The 20087-nt window shown below is 42.8% G+C and overlaps 1 protein-coding gene and 1 long non-coding RNA gene across 9 annotated transcripts in view; both read left to right on the top strand.

Moving 5' to 3' along the window:
* Positions 1-5831: 5831 nt before the first annotated feature.
* Positions 5832-20087, top strand: part of LOC118392384 (coiled-coil domain-containing protein 136-like) — a 61494-nt gene continuing 47238 nt past the window's right edge. Inside the window, exons 1-3 of one of the 6 annotated variants that reach the window (XR_008062895.1) lie at positions 5832-6182; positions 6398-6502; positions 7082-7357. Coding sequence is in view for 5 of the 6 variants with exons in the window: in XM_052460250.1 (XP_052316210.1) it covers positions 7306-7357 (52 nt within the window). In the remaining variant the exon portion in view is untranslated. The remainder of the gene's footprint in view (positions 6183-6397; positions 6503-7081; positions 7358-20087) is intronic. The other 5 variants (XM_052460250.1, XM_052460248.1, XM_052460246.1 and 2 more) reach the window with 5 other exon arrangements.
* Positions 10157-12383, top strand: LOC127906805 (uncharacterized). Of its 3 annotated transcripts, none has more exons than XR_008062898.1 (4): positions 10157-10466; positions 10531-10626; positions 11597-11846; positions 11975-12383. It is a non-coding gene; the product is annotated as an uncharacterized LOC127906805 (long non-coding RNA). The 3 variants fall into 3 exon arrangements; XR_008062897.1 differs by having other exon boundaries at positions 10499-10626; positions 11629-11846; XR_008062896.1 differs by having other exon boundaries at positions 10499-10626.

Here is a 20087-nt window from a genome sequence, read left to right as displayed (position 1 = left end):
TTAATTTGAGTTAAGCAAAGCTGGGTTGTGTAGTCTCTCTAATGTTTAGTGTTTTGATATTATGATTTTAGGTAATTATTTGGGCTTATGTTAGCGTTTTGTTATGAAGCCATGTCTTCTTATAAGAGGTCGGCAGGCAATATGTGGTATAGCTGCATAGTTGTAATACAATGAATGTGGTGATTATTATGTTGCACTGTTATTAGTGTGCTGCTTTAAATGTTAATGTTATTCAGGCCGCTCTGCCTTGGTCTCTGGGGCAGAAACACACACACACACACACTTACACAATGAACAAAAGCAGCCCAGACTCCCTACTAGAGCATCAACCACCCAAACTATAGATGAGACAAACTACAGCCGTGAGGACCAGTGTTAGCCCAGACCCAAAAACATTTGTGTGTGTGTGTGTATCTGCTGTCTCCTAGCCAAAGGTGAAAACAGCTTAGATAAATCCCTTCACCCTAATCTCCTGCCCACCCATGTCCCTCCCACTACAGCTCTGCACTCAACAGACATCTCTTATCTATCTAACTGTCTCCAGTTGTTTTCAACAGCTCAGATCATTTACATGTTATTGTATTTAAAGTGATATTTACAGTGCTTTGGAGACTTTTTGTGACATTCAAGGGAAAAATGTACCTCTTAATGTCCTGTGAGCTCACCATCAGGAAACAGGGGGTGTGGCGGTATTGTATGTAAACACAACTGGACTAGTCTGTTCTGTTTTAGTTTTTGAAAATGAAGTCATATCTGGCTTTTAGAAGTCAATGTAGGTGCTAGTGTGTGGGTTCGGTATTGTCCGTGTGTGCGTGCGTGCTGTGCATGTGCGTGTTCTGGCCCTGCTGTGTTGACAGTAATAGGCAGGCTCCCTATTCCAGACCACTGTGGTCACTGTGGAACAAGAACAGTAATTACATCTCTCTTCCTCTCCTCTCAATCTCTCTCTCCCTCTCTCCATCAACACTATCCCTGACTCAACCACCTCATCTCACTTTCTTGCTCCTTCTCTCTTTCTATCAGTAAATACTCCTTGCCTCCCCATTTTTCTTTCATTGACTCTCTCTCTCTGTGTAAAACATACGTTTCTCCCTGTCTATGGTTTCTATGTTTAATTAATATGCTGAACAGACTACAGGGCTGCAGTATCCAGGTCATTTCACAGTCTGTTTCGCACTCCCCTTGCGCTAAACTTGCTAACCATATTAGCCTATAACTCGCCAGAGAAGCCAAGCCGCATCACCTCGCTCCCCCTATGCCTCTCAACATGGCTGGACCTGGAGGAGCAGCTGTAGGGGTCAGGGCGCCTCTCCTTTCTCCAGATCTGGGTGTGGCCAGGTCCGCTGCTTCTCTCTCTGGAGGAAGAGGATGAGGCAGAAAGGGGGACGCTGCCATTCTGAGGGGCCTCCATGTTGGGCTCCCGCACGTCCACTAGCACGTAATACTGGATGTCCTGCAGCTCCAGGCAGTCTTTGGCAGACTGGTCCCTTGGTCTGTAGAGGACAGAGGGAGGACATCCAGGCTTCAGGCACCTCCCCACACCAGAAGGCCCAAATGACCTCCTCTCATTCTTCACAACGTGGACAGCTGAGGGCAGCAAGCCAGGGCGAAGCGGGATGTTTTAGATTTTTTCCCTGATAAACATGCAGAAACCTTTTGTTTTGTTTGCCAGTGTTTTCCTTCCCCTTAAGTGCACTAGATGTTCTGTAAATGGATTTGGGCTGAAAAGGCCCACGCCATAAATAAATCAGAAGAGAAAATGCATTTCTGGGCCAGTTGATATTATTATTGTGTTATGAACAACAATGCTTTAATCAACAACAGCAGGCAGCACAGCAGGCCTTGGCTAGGCTACTACCCTCTCTTTCTGTGGCATTAAAGTTTGCATACACAGTGTTGACTGTTTTCTATCAACGGGAAAGGAAAAAATAGAGGTCTGGGTTAAATTTCCACTACAAATAAATTAATATGAAGATGAACATTTGTTTGGGTTACCTTGCCTGATCACTCTGCAAGTGTAGGGAGAAAATCGGCACACCTGAATAAATTAACCTTCTGAATACAGCAAATACATTATCAATATTTTTTGGTCTTTATACGCAAGTGTGACTCCAAAAGTGGGCACAGTTGAGAAGTTAAATATACCCTAAGCAGGAAATGTGTTGAAACAAAACAAATAGGTTAGGCTACTGTCCCACCTTTTGACGCATAAGAACAAGTTGTAGGCATAGGCAGAGCCATGTATTTAGAAAGTAAGGGCCAATGCAGTTTCTGCTTCATTTTTCTCCAAAAATAGATTGTTATACTTTTTCCCCCAGATTTTTCAGGCCAGCACCTCTACATCCTACTATGTATCCACGTACTCTTTTTGTTGCAGGTGCTGGAGTGATAGGTGATATCATCTGGAGGAAGAGGGGGAGGCTGAAAGGGGGACACTAGCATTCTGAGGGGCCTCCATGTTGGACTCCCGCACGTCCACTAGCACGTAATACTGTATGTCCTTCAGCTCCAGGCAGTCTTTGGCAGACTGGTCCCTTGGTCTGGAGAGGACAGAGGGAGGACATCCAGGCTTCAGGCACCACACCTGAAGGCCCAAATTACCTCTCGTTCTTCACAACGTGGACAGCTGAGGGCAGCAAGCCAGGGCGAAGCGGGATGTTTTCTGTGTTTTCAAAATAAGACAGACTAAAACTATTATATATATATATATATATATAACATATATATTTTTTATATTGACTTCCATTTTTTCACAAACTTTACTTTTTTAAGTAAAAAAGCCTTACCTATCTCGCCCAGCATTTTCTGGATCCTAGTCAAATGCTGGGAAGATTTCTTAAGAGACATTGTAATACTTACACATGTTTACTCTATGATTTCAGTTTGTGTTATGAAGTTTAGGGTGTCTTTTTTGGTGAAAAGCGCATTTGAGCGTTCTGTTACCCGGCATATACACTGTCAAAATTCTTGAATATCACAGGACTTTATTTATGATGTCATCGCCATTTTCAGCAGAAATACAATGGTTCTATCAGTGTTCCTAGATGTAACAATTAATGACGATTATGATGCTTTAGCCTACAGTAGGTATCAGGTAGCCTAGCGGATAGAAGCATTGGGCCAGTAACCGAAAGATTGATGGGTTCAAATCCCTGCTTCGGCTAATTGAAAAATCTGTTGACGTGCCCTTGATCAAGGCACTTAACTCTAATTGCTCCAGGGATGCTGTCGATAATGGTGGATTTCTGACCCCACTCTTCGAGGGTGTCTCAGGAGGTGTAGGGATATGCAAAAAAAACATCTCCAATTCGCACTTGTACATGTGTGAAATAGAACTATTGTCAGGCTTAGGCCTATAATGTAATGCAGTTAAGTTGTTTGTGCTTTCAAATAATATTACACAATGGACATTCATGCTAATGCGGTGTAGCCAATAGGACAGGGTTGCTCTGCTCTGTAAAAAGTGTGTGTAGTTTGGTTTGTGTTGACTCTCTTACCCTCAATAAGGAGAGTGAGCTAATACTCTTTGGAGGGGACATGGGAAGGGAACACCACTCTCTAGCCACATGCACTCACACATATTTGGTAACATTCTATGACAAGATTTATAGTGTGTTATGACACTAACTATAAGCATCCATAATTCTCCATTCTCATAAGTGGTTACATTAGGGCTCCCGAGTGGCGCAGCAGTCTAAGGCACTGCATCACAGTGCTAGAGGCGTCACTACAGACCCTGGTTTGATTCCAGGCTGTATCACAACCGGCCGTGATTGGGAGTCCCATAGGGCGGTGCACAACTAGCCAAGCGTTGGGGTAGGCGGTCATTGAAAATAAAGATTTGTTCTTAACTGACTTGCCTGGTTAAATAAATAAAATAAAAACATAATACTCTGCATGATGTTTTATGGATTATGAACTAAAATTACCTATAAGACTATAGTGCATAATGTTTTATAGCCATGCTGGTTTAAAACACAGAACATCTACTTATCACACACATTAGGCCAACCAAATATTTTTTCCACGTTTTTTCACTGCAAGAACCTCCTTAGGTACAGTAATATTCCTTCACCTCACTATGGTACTAAGGCATATTAATATGGATATATAGTATGGAAACTGTGTTGTAATGACACTTCTGTTGATCCCAACTCTGGCCCAGCTGTGTCTTAATAAGATCACAATGTCTTTCCAACAGAGTGCTCTGCCTTGCGCCCAGGGCAACCACGCTCCATCTGGGAAAACCCAGTTTCACTCTCTCCCATGCTAACTGGGGCACCTGACTGTAAACTGTTGCATGTGTTTTGAGATGGAGCAAATCTGTTAGCTGCTCTGATGGCTGGTTGGAAAGAGGAAACGAAAAACAATTAGGGCCTTTTTTATGGTGTTGATGTTTTCTCCGAGCCACAACTTCTTTTTACCAAATGGACTTGCACATTGTGTACGCCCGGAGTGTTTGTGTGTGTGTGTGTTATCTACACCCTGGCTTAATGGCAATGAACACACTCAGTTTAAATGTGAATGCCTGTGTTACCCAGAGAAGTGATGACAGGAGAGACTGGGAGATCCTGTCTTAGCCCACAGCAAGGTTAGGCTAGTTTTCACAGCCTGCTTGTCTTCTTGTCTTTATACCAGTGTGTGTTTATGTTAGTTTGTGTGTGTGTGTATCCATGTGTGTTAATAGACTGTACGTCCCCACTTACCTCCTGATGATGGTAGCATGGCATTCATAGCATCTCCCATATGATAGCACACAGCAGAAACCTCCACTCCTTGCGTCACGGTGGTGGGAGCAAAACCTATATGTGTTGCTAGCTTATTCAATTCTACTTATGCAATTTGTCATAATTCTGGGTATACTCCCTTCCCTCTTCCTTTCAGACAGTAGTGTTCTTTCTCTCTCTGGTCCTCAGAAAGCCTGCCTTATATAACTTCTGCTGCAGTGTTGCACAGCGATGCACAGAGGATCAGTCACACTCACTCACTGTAGTCAGGTTTACTGATTCACCGTCTGATCGAGAGAACCCACAGGGCAGAGGACACCAGGGTGTTCTGGTGAAGATGAAAAATCCTTCAAAGTCAACTTTGAACTTTTGTAGTCTTTCCTGAAACTTTCATCATTGGCTAGTAAGGACCATCTATTTCAACTAATTTAGATATTGAGGTGTGACTGTTAAGAATGTTTCACTTATCTCGGTAGTTTTGTTTTCAGCTTGAACAATTTGCATCTAGCCTTATTTCATGTGATGCGGACCAGTGGACTTGGTTGCTTAGCAACCCCATACGCCTCGAGTTGTGTGACGCTCTGATCTCGTCGCAGTTCCATTTTTATAACGAGAGGCCTGCTTGTTGTGAGTCATTGTGTATTGTGAAGTGTTACTCAGTTTGTTACTTCATGGCCTTTGTGCTCACAATGACAACATGTCAAAGCTGAGAGCACATAATAAATAGTTACATCTGTTGACAATAATCAGCACTGACAAATAGGCTACTTTGGTTACATTTGATGCCATTCTGATAGTCATGAATGTTAACGGGTCTTACAAACACTAAGGAGAAAACCATTCCATGGCTTGCAGAACGACAGATACCATAATTATTTAAATGTCATTTTTTTTGTTATCGTATTGTTTCGACAATATCACAATATTATTTTTGTGCTAGTTGGCTTCACCTTCACCAAAACTTCAGTACTTTTCCTTCATAGCTTGTTCCCCATCTTCTTTTTTAAAAAGGGAGACAATTTTTTTTCAGCAATTTTATTTCCATGACTGATCAAAATTCGTAATGAATAGTTTGAGAATAATCAGCATTGACAAGTAGCCTATTTTAGTTCCATTTGATGCCATTCTGATAGTCATGAATATTGAAGGTTATATTATATCAGGTTATATTACAAAATGCTGTTCGCAGAATGACAGATACCATAAACCTGTACATATTTTCCCCCGCAGTGTTTCATGTCCCTCTGAAGGTACACGGCAGCTGTGAGAAGCCACAAGAGTCCTCCCTCATCAGTCTCTCCCCCAGTACCTGTCCTCAGTGCAGCGAAGGGTTAAATCACTCACGTCATAAGTTCATTGTGTATTCATGACATACAATCTGGGCTCTCTCGTCAGGTTCGATGGCTGGATGAAACTAGCTGTGTTCGTTGATCACAGCTGACGGGTCAACAGCAGGTAAGGAAAGGGTTAAGCCGTTTTAATCTGTAAGGAAAGATATATGGGGAGGATAGAAGGAGACAGAATTAATCAGACACGGTATTTAGTATGAAAACCTTTACTAATGAGGCCTGCGTAGTTAACACAACGAGAAAAGAGAATCGGAGGGTGAGAGAGTGTGTGTGTGTGTGTGTGTGTGTGTGTGTGTGTGTGTGTGTGTGTGTGTGTGAGAGAGAGGGGATGGAGGGAGGAGTGAACGACAGACGGGAAATGAATCGCAAGCTGCAGGAGAATAGGTTGTCAGCATCCAGAGCTCCAAGGTCTGACTCTCATTAAAGGTAAATACAGTGTGTGTGTGTCTATATTTACCTGATATTTGCACTTACAGATACGTGTGCTAGATGGAGAAAGGAATGCCTTTGATTTGACCCGTGTGGTTAAATCAGCAGAAAGAGCAGGTAGAGGGAAAGAGAAAGGGAGAGGTAAAACGAGAGAAGGGATACAAAGCATTAGCATCAAACGTGCTTCATACCCAGACGGGAGAGAAACCAGTAGAGGGACCAACCGTGCAAATGAGAGTGAGAGAATTGGTGAGAGAGAGAGAGAGAGAGAGAGAGAGAGAGAGAGAGATTGGTCAGTGAGAGAGAGTGAGAGAGAGAGAGAGAGAGTGAGAGAGAGAGAGAACAGGAAAGGGTTATAGAATAACAGCTCAAGTAAAAAGAAGAGAGAACTGCAGTATCAAAACAAAAGGAGGTCTAGAGAGGGAATTGTGTAGTATCTGAGTGAGTTTGAGAGAGAGCTGTAGTGTTTGTCTCTTTGTTGCATGCATCTCAGACTGCGGTCCCTCACTCAGTTTGTCTCTTTGTTGCATGCATCTCAGATTGTGGTCCCACTCAGTTTGTCTCTTTGCTCTCCAGCGTCTGTGCGTCTCTCTCACCTCCAGGATGGAGGGGCTGCTGCGGCTGAGTCTACCCGGAGCTTGAGGAGCCTTCCTGGGCTTCGTCTGCGTCATCTTCCCCCTGTCTCTCTCTGACCTGGTCCCCCTATACTCATCCATCACTCGACCTCTGCAGTACAAGAGAGCATCTGGACCCACACGACACCTTCCCCTAATCCCCCACACTGAGTTGCCAGGGCAACCATGGACGGACTACGCCTGCCACCGGTCATCGAGGAGGTCATGGACCCTGCAGGTTAGTTAGTGTGTGTGTGTGTTTGTTTGTGTGTATGTTTGTTTGTGTGTGCTTATCACACAATCATGTGTGTGTTGTTTATATGCCTGCGTGTGTGCATTGCATACCAATGACTCCATGGATGTCTACACAAAATGTTGTGTTCGTGAGTGTGTGAGCCATAAATGGTCTACCAGTGTTTGTGTGGGAATGTGTCTGTTTGTGTGTCTGGGTGTTTGTGTTAGCCAGTCAGCGAGGCCTGTGTTTACCAGAACAGATGGATTAACAGAGAGATCCAGGCAGGCTTCATCTCAGAGAGAGGGAGCGACAGCCTGCCAGCCTTCCATAGTGACACTACTCAGGGACGTGTTTTTAAAATTTATTTCACCTTTATTTGACCAGGTAGGCAAGTTGAGAACAAGTTCTCATTTAAAATTGCGACCTGGCCAAGATAAAGCAAAGCAGTTCGACACATACAACGACACAGAGTTACATGGAGTAAAACAAACATACAGTCAATAATACAGTATAAACAAGTCTATATACGATGTGAGCAAATGAGGTGAGATAAGGGAGGTAAAGGCAAAAAAGGCCATGGTGGCAAAGTAAATACAATATAGCAAGTAAAACGCTGGAAGGGTAGATTTGCAATGGAAGAATGTGCAAAGTAGAAATAAATATAATGGGGTGCAAAGGAGCAAAATAAATAAATAAATTAAATACAGTAGGGAAAGAGGCAGTTGTTTGGGCTAAATTATAGGTGGGCTATGTACAGTTGCAGTAATCTGTGATCTGTTTCCAGTTTCAGAGATTTTTGTAGTTCGTTCCAGTCATTGGCAGCAGAGAACTGGAAGGAGAGGCGGCCAAAGAAAGAATTGGTTTTGGGGGTGACTAGAGAGATATACCTGCTGGAGCGTGTGTTAGTTACATGGTGACCAGCGAGCTGAGATAAGGGGGGACTTTACCGAGCAGGGTCTTGTAGATGACATGGAGCCAGTGGGTTTGGCGACGAGTATGAAGCGAGGGCCAGCCAACGAGAGCGTACAGGTCGCAATGGTGGGTAGTATATGGGGCTTTGGTGACAAAACGGATTGCACTGTGATAGACTGCATCCATTTTGTTGAGTAGGGTATTGGAGGCTATTTTGTAAATGACATTGCCAAAGTCAAGGATTGGTAGGATGGTCAGTTTTACAAGGGTATGTTTGGCAGCATGAGTGAAGGATGCTTTGTTGCGAAATAGGAAGCCAATTCTAGATTTAACTTTGGATTGGAGATGTTTGATATAGGTCTGGAAGGAGAGTTTACAGTCTAACCAGACACCTAAGTATTTGTAGTTGTCCACGTATTCTAAGTCAGAGCCGTCCAGAGTAGTGATGTTGGACAGGCGGGTAGGTGCAGGTAACGATCGGTTGAAGAGCATGCATTTAGTTTTACTTGTATTTAAGAGCAATTGGAGGCCACGGAAGGAGAGTTGTATGGCATTGAAGCTTGCCTGGAGGGTTGTTAACACAGTGTCCAAAGAAGGGTCAGAAGTATACAGAATGGTGTCGTCTGCGTAGAGGTGGATCAGAGACTCACCAGCAGCAAGGGCGACCTCATTGATGTATACAGAGAAGAGAGTCGGTCCAAGAATTGAACCCTGTGGCACCCCCATAGAGACTGCCAGAGGTCTGGACAGCAGACCCTCCGATTTGACACACTGAACTCTATCAGAGAAGTAGTTGGTGAACCAGGCGAACTGTAAGCTAGCTGGATCACAGAGCTCTGTGAATATTACATTAATAAACTCTTAATACGAATCAAATATCGGATTTACACATCCAAATATAAATGCTGATGCTGGGTAAATAGTCAATCATCAGAACAATAGGAATTCTGTATACATTCTTTCAGCGATCAGATCCCCAGGGGTTTTCCTGGCATTAATGATGTCAGACATTCAGCCTATTTGTTTTGTAACCTATGACCTCTGTTGTGAATCCTTTATGATAACTAGCCTATGTACGGTGTATGACTGACCGTTGGTCCACAGTTTGGCCATTGAGCCGATTACTACAAGCTCTATGCAGACGCAAGATTTGGAGTGTTGCAATGTTTGTCGTTGCAAAAGGGGCCTTGTAATACACTCCGACATTCAACATACCTTTTTACTACCTGAAAAGTTTTGCCGCTTGGTTTCTTGATCTGATCTATATGCTACATAGGCTATTCATCAAAGTAGCCTATTTTGCATTGATAACCAAATATAATCTCAGTAACTGTTCAGACAGTAAACCAAACAACAAGAATCCCCCGAACAAGGTATTTTGTTTAGAACTAGTGACATAGGCTATTGTGAAATGGTAGAACCTGCTGTAGGCAAGTGGCTAGCCATGTGCTTTTTTCTCCATGACCAAAACATGATAACGTTTTATTTTTAGCTGATGGAAATTAATACACAGGCAGCCTATCAAACTGGAATAATGTTTTAGGTTACACCAGCAAGTATAAAAATATTTATAAAATTATAAATTATAAAAATGATAAAATTATTGTTGTAAAGATTATTTCACATGGAGATGTGGGAAGCTGAAAAGGCTAGCCAGCTCGCTATGTTTTTAGCAAGGCTAAAACCAGCTTGCCAGGCTGCCACATAACTACTTACTAACAAGGAAAAGCGACTCTTCCTTGCTTTAACTAAATAAAAAGACAAAATGAAAAACGTTGCTTTCGCCCCCTTGCAAATGGGAGAGGGACCGTGGACGATATCATTTTACCAAAAGGTATCCTCTACTCCAGAAATCCCACTCCAACGATGCACATAGATCAACGGAGGGAAGCTTGTAGTAACCTTAATATAAGCCATGTTCTGATCACATGTATGGTTCCTTATGTTAATTCTCCAAGACATACTGTATTTGAGGGGAGAGTGTGAGGTGTGCAGTGGGTGGTTAAAGCAGGTATAATGTTGTAGTTTTAACAGGTGTAGGTGAGACAGTGTTGTAGTTTTAACAGGTGTAGGTGAGACGGTGTTGTAGTTTTAACAGGTGTAGGTGAGACAGTGTTGTAGTTTTAACAGGTGTAGGTGAGACAGTGTTGTAGTTTTAACAGGTGTAGGTGAGACAGTGTTGTAGTTTTAACAGGTGTAGGTGAGACAGTGTTGTAGTTTTCACAGGTGTAGGTGAGACAGTGTTGTAGTTTTAACAGGTGTAGGTGAGACAGTGTTGTAGTTTTAACAGGTGTAGGTGAGACAGTGTTGTAGTTTTAACAGGTGTAGGTGAGACAGTGTTGTAGTTTTAACAGGTGTAGGTGAGACAGTGTTGTAGTTTTCACAGGTGTAGGTGAGACAGTGTTGTAGTTTTAACAGGTGTAGGTGAGACAGTGTTGTAGTTTTAACAGGTGTAGGTGAGACGGTGTTGTAGTTTTAACAGGTGTAGGTGAGACGGTGTTGTAGTTTTAACAGGTGTAGGTGAGACGGTGTTGTAGTTTTAACAGGTGTAGTTGAGACGGTGTTGTAGTTTTAACAGGTGTAGGTGAGACGGTGTTGTAGTTTTAACAGGTGTAGGTGAGACAGTGTTGTAGTTTTAACAGGTGTACGTGAGACAGTGTTGTAGTTTTAACAGGTGTACGTGAGACAGTGTTGTAGTTTTAACAGGTGTACGTGAGACAGTGTTGTAGTTTTAACAGGTGTACGTGAGACAGTGTTGTAGTTTTAACAGGTGTGAGACAGTGAGACAGTGTTGTAGTTTTAACAGACAGTGTAGGTGAGACAGTGTTGTAGTTTACACAGGTGTAGGTGAGACAGTGTTGTAGTTTACACAGGTGTAGGTGAGACGGTGTTGTAGTTTTAACAGGTGTAGGTGAGACGGTGTTGTAGTTTTAACAGGTGTAGGTGAGACGGTGTTGTAGTTTTAACAGGTGTAGGTGAGACGGTGTTGTAGTTTTAACAGGTGTAGTTGAGACGGTGTTGTAGTTTTAACAGGTGTAGGTGAGACAGTGTTGTAGTTTTAACAGGTGTAGGTGAGACAGTGTTGTAGTTTTAACAGGTGTACGTGAGACAGTGTTGTAGTTTTAACAGGTGTGAGACGTGAGACAGTGTTGTAGTTTTAACAGGTGTACGTGAGACAGTGTTGTAGTTTTAACAGGTGTACGTGAGACAGTGTTGTAGTTTTAACAGGTGTAGGTGAGACAGTGTTGTAGTTTTAACAGGTGTAGGTGAGACAGTGTTGTAGTTTACACAGGTGTAGGTGAGACAGTGTTGTAGTTTACACAGGTGTAGGTGAGACAGTGTTGTAGTTTTAACAGGTGTAGGTGAGACAGTGTTGTAGTTTTAACAGGTGTAGGTGAGACAGTGTTGTAGTTTTAACAGGTGTAGGTGAGACAGTGTTGTAGTTTTAACAGGTGTAGGTGAGACAGTGTTGTAGTTTTAACAGGTGTAGGTGAGACAGTGTTGTAGTTTTAACAGGTGTAGGTGAGACAGTGTTGTAGTTTTAACAGGTGTAGGTGAGACAGTGTTGTAGTTTTAACAGGTGTACGTGAGACAGTGTTGTAGTTTTAACAGATTTAGGTGAAACAGTGTTGTAGTTTTAACAGGTGTACGTGAGACAGTGTTGTAGTTTTAACAGGTGTACGTGAGACAGTGTTGTAGTTTTAACAGGTGTAGGTGAGACAGTGTTGTAGTTTTAACAGGTGTAGGTGAGACAGTGTTGTAGTTTTAACAGGTGTAGGTGAGACAGTGTTGTAGTTTTAACAGGTGTACGTGAGACAGTGTTGTAGTTTTAACAGGTGTAGGTGAGACAGTGTTGTAGTTTACACAGGTGTAGGAGAGAGTAGATAGAAAGAAAGAAAAAGTAGAGCTGGTATATGGCTCATATCTTTTTGGGAAAGGCTAGAATCAAGCCGTTTTCTCAGAGGAAACGAGGGAGACTTGGTTATAGTGGCTACAGAACCTGGCTATGAAATGCAGTGGGGAAAGTAAGAGGGTTGAACGAGACCACACATTCAAAGATGGCCTACTTTTCTATAGTAGAGGGTTAGAAAAACATAGCTCGACTGTTGTGTCACTATTAAACTCAATGCTGCTGTTGTTTTTCATTTAGTAAAGAAGCTTCTTTCTTAACCAGGCAAAGGGTAGCTAACTAGAAGGCTGGTGGTGACTGGTTATCCACGGGAAAGCAAGAGAGTCTTCACGATGTGTATAATCAATCTCACCTAAAAACTCTTATCCAGTCCTTTGGGCTCCCGAGTGGTGCAGCGGTCTAAGGCACTGCAGCTTTAGTGCAAGAGGCGTCACTGTGGGCCCTGGTTCAAATCCAGGCTGCATCACATCCGGCTGTGATTGGGAGTCCCATAGGGTGGCGCATAATAGGCCCAGGTTTGGGTCGGCTGTCATTGTAAATGAGAATTTGTTCTTAACTGACTTGCTTAGTTAAATAAAGGTTCAATGAGAAAACATTAGTAGTCCAATTTTAGTCATAGAGATCACTGAAATTAGCCACAGGTGTCTGAGTTGAGTTTTTGTTCAAGATAAATTTAGTTAGCCAAAGCTGCTCTGGCAGAGTGGATGGGGCTAGTTAGCTGTTGTAGCTATGAGTTAGCCATAGCTGCTCTAGTTAATGGTGTTTGTTAGCTCGCTATACCCAGATGAAATAGAGAGTCCCAGGAGTTCTCCCTGTAAAATGCTGTCTCTGATCAAACCCAAAATCCGTTGTGATCTTCAGAGCTGCTTTGTAATGGCTCGGAGGGTGTAGGTCTATGCTGTGTGGTTCATTCTCTGTGTGTGTGGTTCATTCTATGTGTGTATGTGTGTGGTTCATTCTGTGTTTGTCTGCTGATGGCCCAGTTTATTCTGCTACTGTAATGACTACAGTGTTTCTCCACTCTCACTACAAGGTAGTGACAAACACACAGCATCTCTCTCCCCCTCTCACCTGATTTGACTCTAAGGAGTTTGATAGAGAGGTAGAGGATAATGATGGACACACTGTGGGAGAGGGACGGAGGTCTCCACCCACTGCATCTCAATCTCCTTTGATCTGGCTGCGACATTCTAGAACACCCCATCCATGTTGTGTCACACACACACACACACACACACACACACACACACACACACACACACACACACACACACACACACACACACACACACACACACACACACACACACACACACACACACACACACACACACACACACACACACACACACACACACACACACACACCTTTGAAGTACCACTGACTCCCATAGCTCTTCCCTCAATACCCACTTGTTTCACCAATCCCCGTCTCTACTTGTCCACCCCCAGCAGCTGCACCCCTCCTCTCCCTCTCTTCACATATGCCATGTATAGCACCCACAGAGCCCAGCGCGTGCCAACCTCATCCTCCCACCATCACGCCTCCATGGCCCACTAACACACCACTCTACTGCAGTCTCTCTCCCTGCTCTCTCTCTCTCACACACAGGGAGACAGCTGCAGCCATAGTTCTGCCTCTGCATCCTCCTATTAGAGCCTGTCTCCTCTCCTCTGTCATCTGTAATTGGATGTGACTGGCGATGAAAAGTTCAGGATCGTGACCCATTGCCTGGGTTTACCCTCTCTGTCTCTCTCTCCAGCAAAAATGAGGCCTCTTGAGCCTTCCCTTCCTTCCTGCCAGTAACCAGTCACCCCCCCCCCATCCCCATGTCCTCCTCCTGAACTACCTCAACTCTGCAACCCATCCTCTCCTTGTACACAGAGCTAATCGTAGGAGTGTGTCTGTAACAGAGGTCAACAACAAGTACAGTCATGAGAGCTGATTGTCTAGTTACAGTATAACCTTCTTTAAACTCTGTGTTTACTCTCTCTCTCTCTCGCTCTCTCTGGTGTGTGTGGGCCGCTGTCTACCAGGATTATTATCAGTGTAGCTGAGTACTGAACTCCTACATTGTCTCCGTATTACGACCTACTTAATGGCAATAACTGTCAAACTAACAGTTCATCACTATACCCTCATCAAGTCACTAGATGTCTGACTGGAACAGGACTGTAGACTGGGAATTTGCTTCTACTGCTTTGAGCCAAGTCTGGGAATGGCTTGAGGTCTGTGGATGTGTATCCTGGCTGGCAATCCCTATGAAATATTCTGTTTCGATGCGTCCCAAATGTCACCTTGTTCCCTATATAGTGCACTACTTTTGACCAGAGCTCTATGGTCTATCTAAAGTAGTGAACTACAGTATATAGGGAATAGTGCCATTTGGGATACTATCTAACGTTAGCTATGGACACTGCACTAACTCTGCAGTTAACACAGGCAGCTGTTTCAGGTAAACTAGCTAATCTAGCTAATTGGGATTTAATCATAATGTCAATACTAGATACAGTGGTTAGCTAGCTTGGAGGAAGTATTTAGTGTTGTGTGTACTGTGTTTGTGCACTGAGCTAGCTACCATCCCATATGCTCATCCGTGGATGTTTGGAGAAAATGCACTATTTTTTCTTTTTTCTGATTGGCTCAAAGTCACGATTTTGGCCGCTAATGAGCATTGTGATTCTACAAGTAGAATGGGTAGGTTCGTCACTACCAAGGCCTCACGCAGCAGGTAACCCTTTTGTTCTACTAAGAGAAGGAACGGCTTCCCACTGTGATAAGTACATATCGGCAGTCTATTGGCAGTGAGATTCTCAGTGTGTTTCATGCTTTAGAAGTAAGCTGTGTTGTTAGACTAGTAACCTTCTGTGTTACAGTACAGACTTAGTGAGACGTGTGTGTCTGTGTTAGGCTGTGTGTGAAGGGGTTTGTTGAGAAGTGTGTGTCTGTGTTAGGCTGTGTGTGAAGGGGTTTGTTGAGAAGTGTGTGTCTGTGTTAGGCTGTGTGTCTGCAGGTGGCACATGGGCACAGGGTTGGGTGTATTATTTGGTACTTGAGGCCTAATCAGTTGGTCTACTGAATACAACATAACTGTGATATATACAACCCAACAGTTACTAATTGGTAAATAGAAACCCTGCTTTTTGTTCATTATTATGGAATCCCAATTATATGTACTTTGTTACAATCCCTGGTAACACACATATAGTTACAACATGCACCTTACTTCGACAATATATGTTAACAATATGAACACTTTACTTTAAATGAATGGGTTTAACGTGTTGTAATTATTACATTCTGTACAGACTAATTAGCATGTTAGGTATCTAATTTGCATAAAATAGTATAAAAGTTGTATTATAATTTCAGGAATTGTTACGTAGTCTCAGTTTTGCATAAAGCATGAAGATTTGCAAATAATATGACCACCGTATGTTAAATTATTGGGCTTAAATTACTGTAATTATGTATTCTGTACTGCCTAATGTGCATATTAAGTATCTAATTTGCATAACAATTACATTTTCATTGAGTACATTTTACTTTATATTGAATAATCTCTGTGTTCTACATCCGCCTTGAAAATGGCATAACAATATGACCACCCTATTGTGAGATATTGGACAAAACGTGTTGATTTTAAGAATCCAGGCGGGTGATAAGGTGCCATTATTGACCAGGGATTAACATTGTCCATGAACTTTTTTAATCACTTGAAAATATCATTCTTAGCAATGGTAAGTCCTATCCTCATGAAATAGAGTGTTCCTGAGAAGCTTCTCTATAACCTGGAATACAAAGTATATCACCAGAGCTAAAGTTTAACACCGTTCTGTAAAGCAATACAGCCCACTGCAAGAAAGAAAGAAACAGTCTGAACTGCTTGTCTGGAGAGTTCCACAGAGGTGTGAACACACACACACACACACAATGCAAACAATGGGAGCACAGGTAACTTTGGAGACAATGGGGAATTGCAATGTGGCCATTATTCCTCTCCAAAATAAAAAATGCACATGTATCCACATTTTAACAGCAAACAATATAAAACTACTATCATTGTTTATATCCAATATTAGCTATAACCTAAATGACTGGAACTGAGCATGGGCCCTAGGCCTAGACTGTATACCTTAGCTACTGTATCCCAAACACAACTAGGCAGACCACAACTACATAAAACAGAATACATGGCTAGCTAGCTACTGAAACCAGCTAACGTTAGCTTAGCTAGCTATTCATGCATATGTATTTTTATTGACCGATCCGATGTTTTTACTGACCGATCCGTCTGTTCTTCTCCCGAGCTAGATCACTTCCTGTCGAGCCATATTCAGTCTCACTTTCTCTTTCAATCTCCTCAAAAACATATTTTGTGGGCATTTGTTATGCTCAAAGCAATTAAATTAATCTGTTCACCAGAAGCAGGTAATGCACTCGTCCAAGCTGCAATGGCTCTTCTTCTGCCTCCTAGTGAGGTCGTATATCCCATCCAGGTCATCTGCATATCCCTGGCAAGCTTATCTCATTGGCTACACACCAGTGTAATGACAGGAACACCGCAGTGAAGTGAGACACAAAGTATTTTTTGGCACGCAATGACCAGTGGGTTTCCTTTTTATGCAAGTAAAGTACATGTTGGATAAAAAATGTCACGAGAGGCCTGATGGAAACAACTAATTTGTTAATAAACTTTCCAAATGTCGACAAAACAAGGTGATATCTTTTTGTGCCAGTAAAATTGATTATGCGAGAAATGGTGTTGGAAACGTTTTTATGCGCAAATATTAATAAAATAACTAAAGGAAATATCGAACGTGAACTTGGAGTCATGACATGTTCTGTGGTCCTCCCACTTCAACTTGTCAGGAAAGCCTGCAGTTTATTAGGCTACAGATGAAATAAGTGATGAACTTCACAGGGTGGTGAATGTACAAGATGATGATCTTGATGCTCCTTTCTAATAAATATCTAGGGTCTTATTCTAGTGACATGATTATCGATGCTTGGCTGCCGTTTAACAAATACAAATAATCTTGCTCTTTTGTTCATAATAATCTCATCATGTGTAGGCTATACCTGTAACCGTACTGTATCTGAGAGCTGTTGGCTGGAGCGCACGTACCAATACCAGAGTGGGAACATTCGCTATATAACGCCTTTTTTAATGTGACAAAACCATCAGTAGAGTGGAAAATGCAACGGAAACCTATTTAACTTGTAGATTTTATTCAGTACATGGGAATATAATTGTAAGCATTTTTTGTACGTGTACTAAGTCATCCTTTTTATCTGCAACAAGTCAATTTGACGAAAACACATCTCGGGCGGGAAAATGCGCATATTGTTTTTATGCAATGTTTAAATTAAATATTTGCATGAAAATCTGTCGCCAATAGGACAGAAACCTAGCTAATGATAAAAAGGGTGGACATTAGATGTGGTCATAACCTCAGCAAAAAAAGAAACGTCCTCTCAATGTGAACTGCGTTTATTTTCAGCAAACTTAACATGTGTAAATATTTGTATGAACATAACAAGATTCAACAACTGAGATATAAACTGAACAAGTTCCACAGACATGTGACTAACAGAAATTGAATAATGTGTCCCTGAACAAAGGGGGGTCAAAATCAAAAGTAACAGTCAGTATCTGGTATGGCCACCAGCTGTATATTACTGCAGTGCATCTCCTCCTCATGGACTGCACCAGATTTGCTAGTTCTTGCTGTGGGATGTTACCCCACTCTTGCATCAAGGCACCTGCAAGTTCCAGGACATTTCTGCGGGGAATGGCTCTAGCCCTCACCCTCCGATCCAACAGGTCCCAGACATGCTCAATGGGATTGAGATCCTGGCTCTTCGCTGGCCATGGCACAACACTGACATTCCTGTCTTGCAGGAAATCACTCACAGAATGAGCAGTATGGCTGGTGGCATTGTCATGCTGGAGGGTCATGTCAGGATAAGCCTGCAGGAAGGGTACCACGTGAGGGAGGAGGGTGTCTTCCCTGTAACGCACAGCGTTGAGATTCCCTGCTATGACGACAAGCTCAGTCCGATGATGCTGTGACACACCGCCCCAGACCATGACAGATCCTCCACCTCCAAATCGATCCCTCTCCAGAATACAGGCCTCGGTGTAACGCTCATTCCTTCAACTATAAACGCGAATCCGACCATCACCCCTGGTGAGACAAAACCATGAAGTGCACTTTTTGCAAGTCCTGTCTGGTCCAGCGAAGGTGGGTTTGTGCCCATAGGCGACATTGTTGCCGGTGAAGTCTGGTGAGGACCTGCCTTACAGCAGGGCTACAAGCCTTCAGTCCAGCCTCTCTCAGCCTATTACGGACAGTCTGAGCATTGATGGAGGGATTATGCGTTCCTGGTGTAACTCGGGCAGTTGTTGTTGCCATCCTGTACCTGTCCCGCAGGTGTGATGTTTCGGATGTCCCGATCCTGTGCATTTAATGTTACATGTGGTCTGCCACTGCGAGGACGATCAGCTGTACGTCCTGTCTCACTGTAGCGCTGTCTTAGGCGTCTCACAGTACGGACATTGCAATTTATTGCCCTGGCCACATCTGTAGGTTTCATGCCACACATGTCCTACATTTTTTACAACTGTGACCTTAATTGCTTACCGTCTGTAAGCTGTTAGTGTCTTAACGACCGTTCCACAGGTGCATGTTCATTAATTGTTTATGATTCATTAAACAAGCTTGGGAAACTGTGCTTAAACCCTTTACAATGAAGATCTGTGAACTTATTATTTTTTTTTTTTTTTACAAATTATCTTTGAAAGATAGGGTCCTGGAAAAGGGACGTTCCTTTTTTTCTGAGTTTACTTTAGTGGAGAACATTGACAATAAGTTACATTTGTTTGCGACAATGTTATAGTCGTTTGCTGAAAACAAAATGTTAAATAAACTTGGTGGTTCAATGGTAAGATTGCCTAAGAACACGCCATTTCCATACAGCTACTACCAGAAGTGACTTTTTCATAGCAGATTAAAACTTTCACAGCAGGTTAGGTTAAGGTTAGGAAAAGGTTAAGGGTTAGCGAAAATGCTCTCCTAACCTGCTACGAAAAGTCACATCCGGTTGAACCTGTATTGAAGTGGTGTGTTTTTAGGGAGTCCCGTTTGATGGTAGTAGGTCACAGCAGGACAAGTAAGAGCTTATTTTGACATGTAGAGTTTTAGCTTTCAGCAGATATAAAAGTTGTTCATGATTTCTCTTGTTTTTGTTTCTCTTTACCAGCCATACTCAATAGGCAATAGCCAGAGCATGTGCCCATGGGGGCCTCAACCCACAGGAGGCCCCCATTGATTTTGTTGTGTCACTCAGGTACACTATATGTTTGTGTGTGTGTGTATATATATATACACACAGTTGAAGTCGGAAGTTTACATACACCTTAGCCAAATAATTTGATGATGATATGCAAGTATAGATACTGGTGTGCAAAAGAGCAGAAAAGTTTTTTTTTAAATATGGGGATGAGGTAGATAGATTGGGTGGGCTATTTACAGATGGACTATGTACAGCTGCAGCGATCGGCTAGCTGCTCAGATAGTTGATGTTTAAAGTTGGTGAGGGAAATAAGTCTCCAACTTCAGCGATTTTTGCAATTCGTTCCAGTCACTGGCAGCAGAGAACTGGAAGGAAAGGCGCCTAAATGAGGTGTTGGCTTTGGGGATGATCAGTGAGATATACCTGCTGGAACGTGTGCTACGGGTGGGTGTTGTTATCGTGACCAGTGAACTGAGATAAGGCGGAGCTTTACCTAGCATAGACTTATAGATGACCTGGAGCCATTGGGTCTGGCGACGAATATGTCACGAGGGCCAGCCGACTAGAGAATACAGGTCGCAGTGGTGGGTGGCATAAGGTTATTTGGTAAC

This window comes from Oncorhynchus keta, chromosome 13, assembly GCF_023373465.1.
Source record: "Oncorhynchus keta strain PuntledgeMale-10-30-2019 chromosome 13, Oket_V2, whole genome shotgun sequence".
Classification (NCBI taxonomy): domain Eukaryota; kingdom Metazoa; phylum Chordata; class Actinopteri; order Salmoniformes; family Salmonidae; genus Oncorhynchus; species Oncorhynchus keta.
Note: the sequence above shows the minus strand (reverse complement) of the source record. Positions and strands in the feature narration are given on the sequence as shown.